General features: G+C 41.6%; 1 protein-coding gene across 1 annotated transcript in view; it reads left to right on the top strand.

Moving 5' to 3' along the window:
- The window catches only part of LOC101864282 (active breakpoint cluster region-related protein), a gene marked incomplete at its 5' end in the record, with an annotated part of 37,181 nt that overhangs the window by 29,020 nt on the left and 3,692 nt on the right, over window positions 1-4,469 (top strand). The window contains 3 exon segments of the mRNA XM_013090914.2: window positions 1,118-1,195; window positions 3,132-3,266; window positions 3,753-3,858. Of these exon segments, the coding sequence (XP_012946368.1) occupies window positions 1,118-1,195; window positions 3,132-3,266; window positions 3,753-3,858 (319 nt within the window).

Raw genomic sequence — 4,469 nt, 5'->3', positions numbered from 1 at the left:
AACAGGGAAAGATCAGGGAAACATAGCTTTTCTGAGAGCATCCGAGCAAAGGAATGAATAGAAAATCTTGATCGCGGATGTCTGTCGCAGATCTGGCACTGGATGAGGATGATGATAATGTTCATTTATGGTTATTTTGATGTTTTATTTGACTAGGTGCAAACATATATTTTTTGAGTTTCACCAAAGATGACTAATTTTTTATTTTCAAATTTTATCTGCATCCAAGCAAAATTGTTTTACATAATCGCCTCTTTCAGGAATCAAAGTTGAAGTATACACAAATAAACATGTGTATTACAGATGTATTCGACAAATAAACATAAAAATGTCGGTGTATTATATGTTGATATTTATTTGAATCTGTGGCCCCAAAGACCTGTGAACTGCGCACTAGTCATCGTCTCATTTCGACCTCCCGAAAAAAATTCGTCCGCGGGCCCAAAATAATTCGTATACGTAGTGAATGAGTCAAAGCGTTTGGGCTGGTGGTTGGAGGGTGTCACTGGTAGGTCCTACTTCTTTACTTTCCCTCTGGTATTTCTGTCTGTCTGTCTTACTTTCCCCAACACGAAATGACCGTTGTTGTGTCCATGTGCTTCTCTGTACCCAATCAAAAACAAACAAAAACAAACAAACAAAAACAAACGAACAAAAACAAACAAACAAAAACAAACAAAAACAAACAAAAACAAACAAACAAAAACAAACGAACAAAAACATGTTGGGTCAGATTTCGAGCAGGGTCTCAAACTTGCCGTCTGGGAGAGCCCGTTTTTCTCCCCTGTACCTTTGGGCTGAGAAGCCTGTGGTCTGAAGAACTGCTCCCGTTCTCAACTGCTAGACAGACTGGTGAAGAAGATATGATCATTGATAGACAGAAGAAGAAGATATGATCATTGACAGACAGATGAAGAAGATATGATCATTGATAGACAGATGAAGAAGATATGATCATTGATAGACAGATGAAGAAGATATGATCATTGATAGACAGATGAAGAAGATATGATCATTGGACTGAAATAGAAATGTTGGAAACTTTCTCTTGTGAAATGTGATTATTTTGTTCCTGTGTCCTTACAGTTATAGATTATTTTGTCCTCGTGTCCTGCAGGTCTGGATGAGGTCGGGATCTATCGAGTGTCTGGGGTCACGTCAGAGCTACAGTCGCTGAAGAAACTCTTCGATAAAAGTAAGTCCGGTCTCACATTGTCTGGAATGCGCTGCCTGGTAATTAAAGAGAGATCTATTCTTTTATTTCCTTCAGACATCAGGTCAACTCATTTCTGCTTCTCTGAGATAAAAGAGATACTGGTATCGGGAGATGAAATAGATACTGGTATCTGGAGATGAATAAGATACTGCTGTCTAGATGTGTAGTCTGAACACTATGTTCTGTTTATGTAGGCCTATTGTTACGTATATTTTTGTCCAACGCTCATGGCCTGGGTTCTTTATTCAGTTTTGAGCTCAATATAAATGTCATATATTATTATTACATGTATTAATATTATTAACATCAGTATTATTATTATTATTATTGTTGTTATTATTATTATTGTTGTTATTATTACTATTGTTATTATTATTATTATTCCTAGGCCTCTTATTGTCCTTATACTTACCATGAAGCAACAGCAGCTTCACTGACCTGATAACATGAGGCGGGTGTGAGTCACTAGGGCAAACAGTGAACTGAGGGTAAACAGACTACAGAGAGATAGAAAGGAAGGAGGAGAGAGGAAAGAAGGAGAAGAGAGAAAGAAGGAGGAGAGAGGAAAGAAGGAGAAGAGAGAAAAGAAGGAGAAGAGAGAAAAGAAGGAGGAGAGAGAAAAGAAGGAGAAGAGAGAAAGAAGGAGGAGAGAGAAAGAAGGAGGAGAGAGGAAAGAAGGAGGAGAGAGGAAAGAAGGAGGAGAGAGAAAGGAAGGAGGAGAGAGAAAGAAGGAGGAGAGAAAAAGGAAGGAGGAGAGAGAAAGAAGGAGGAGAGAGAAAGGAAGGAGGAGAGAGAAAGGAAGGAGGAGAGAGAAAGGAAGGAGGAGAGAGAAAGAAGGAGGAGAGAGAAAGAAGGAGGAGAGAGAAAGAAGGAGGAGAGAGCAAGAAGGAGGAGAGAGCAAGAAGGAGGAGAGAGCAAAAAGAGGAAAGGCTGGAGATGAAGTGTGTACGAAGCGTGTACCTGACTGTTGTGTTTTGTCCTTGTGCAGTGTGTACCTGACTGTTGTGTTTTGTCCTTGTGCAGTGTGTATGAAGTGTGTACCTGACTGTTGTATTTTGTCCTTGTGCAGTGTGTACGAAGCGTGTACCTGACTGTTGTGTTTTGTCCTTGTGCAGTGTGTACCTGACTGTTGTGTTTTGTCCTTGTGCAGTGTGTACCTGACTGTTGTGTTTTGTCCTTGTGCAGTGTGTACGAAGTGTGTACCTGACTGTTGTGTTTTGTCCTTGTGCAGTGTGTACGAAGCGTGTACCTGACTGTTGTGTTTTGTCCTTGTACAGCGTGTTCCTGACTGTTGTGTTTTGTCCTTGTGCAGCGTGTACCTGACTGTTGTGTTTTGTCCTTGTGCAGCGTGTACCTGACTGTTGTGTTTTTTCATGTGCAGCGTGTACCTGACTGTTGTGTTTTGTCCTTGTACAACGTGTACCTGACTGTTGTGTTTTGTCCTTGTGCAGTGTGTACCTGACTGTTGTGTTTTGTCCTTGTGCAGTGTGTACCTGACTGTTGTGTTTTGTCCTTGTGCAGTGTGTACGAAGTGTGTACCTGACTGTTGTGTTTTGTCCTTGTGCAGTGTGTACGAAGCGTGTACCTGACTGTTGTGTTTTGTCCTTGTGCAGCGTGTACGAAGCGTGTACCTGACTGTTGTGTTTTGTCCTTGTGCAGTGTGTACCTGACTGTTGTGTTTTGTCCTTGTGCAGCGTGTACCTGACTGTTGTGTTTTGTCCTTGTGCAGCGTGTACCTGACTGTTGTGTTTTGTCCTTGTGCAGCGTGTACCTGACTGTTGTGTTTTGTCCTTGTGCAGCGTGTACCTGACTGTTGTGTTTTGTCCTTGTGCAGTGTGTACCTGACTGTTGTGTTTTGTCCTTGTGCAGTGTGTATGAAGCGTGTACCTGACTGTTGTATTTTGTCCTTGTGCAGACATCAAGGTCGGTGCGGCGGCAGTGACAGACGTAGACATCCATGCGGTGACTGGCGTGCTCAAACTGTACTTCCGGGAACTGCCGTCGCCGTTGTTCACCGAGGAAAGCTATCAGAGTTTTATCGACACTTTACGTAAGACGATTGCTTTGTTTGGTGGTTGTCAATGTTTCCTTCAGCCATCTACAAGAGTTTTACACGTGTAACTATGTCTGTTGTGATGTGTAAGTTTGTGATGTGTAACTTTGTCTGTTGTGATGTGTAACTTTGTCTGTTGTGATGTGTAACTTTGTCTGTTGTGATGTGTAACTTTGTCTGTTGTGATGTGTAACTTTGTCTGTTGTGATGTGTAACTTTGTCTGTTGTGATGTGTAAGTTTGTCTGTTGTGATGTGTAAGTTTGTCTGTTGTGATGTGTAAGTTTGTCTGTTGTGATGTGTAACTTTGTCTGTTGTGATGTGTAACTTTGTCACGTGATGTGTTGTGAAGTGTAACTTTGTCTGTTGTCACATGTTGTCACGTTTTGTCATGTGTTTTGACATATTGTGACGTGTAATTTGTATGTGACGTGTTGTAATGTGTTGTGATGCGTTGTGACGTGTAATTTGTCTGTATGTCCCAGGTCTGTCAGACGAGGAAGCCAAGGCTCAATGCATGTTGGCGCTGTTGCATGGTCTGCCCGACACCAACTACTTCACCATCGTCAACCTCATGGAACATTTGATCAAGTAAGTTCTTACATGGAACATTTGATAAGTAAGTTCTTACATGGAATATTTGGTCAAGTGAGTTCTTGCATGGAACATTTGATTCATGGAACATTTGATCAAGTGAGTTCTTACATGGAACATTTGATTCATGGAACATTTGATCAAGTGAGTTCTTACATGGAACATTTGATTCATGGAACATTTGATCAAGTGAGTTCTTACATGGAACATTTGATCAAGTGAGTTCTTACATGGAACATTTGATCAAGTGAGTTCTTACATGGAACATTTGATCAAGTGAGTTCTTCACGGCGCACTGGCAGTGGAATTTTAGTTGCCGCGGGGGGTTCCCCGCGGGGCGCCTTATCACGTCGGGGTCACAGGGGTCAGCTCCCTGTCGCCGCTCTGTCTGGGCCGACCTAATTTTTGGTACTTTTCAACGTACAATTTAAGGTGTATCCTTGTATTTATGGTAATTCTCATTTAGTGCATTCAAAGCACGCATTTCTGCTCTTGAGACTCAAAAAAGAACGGACGTTGTAACTGTAATGTCCATTACTATTAGGCAAACCACCTCTATTGCCTTAGTATTTAGGAAGACCTGGCAACTGTAACCACTGGCACGTATT

Source organism: Aplysia californica, unplaced genomic scaffold, assembly GCF_000002075.1.
Source record: "Aplysia californica isolate F4 #8 unplaced genomic scaffold, AplCal3.0 scaffold01672, whole genome shotgun sequence".
Taxonomy (NCBI): domain Eukaryota; kingdom Metazoa; phylum Mollusca; class Gastropoda; order Aplysiida; family Aplysiidae; genus Aplysia; species Aplysia californica.
The sequence above is the reverse complement of the archived record's forward strand: the minus strand, read 5'-3'. Positions and strand labels throughout refer to the sequence as shown.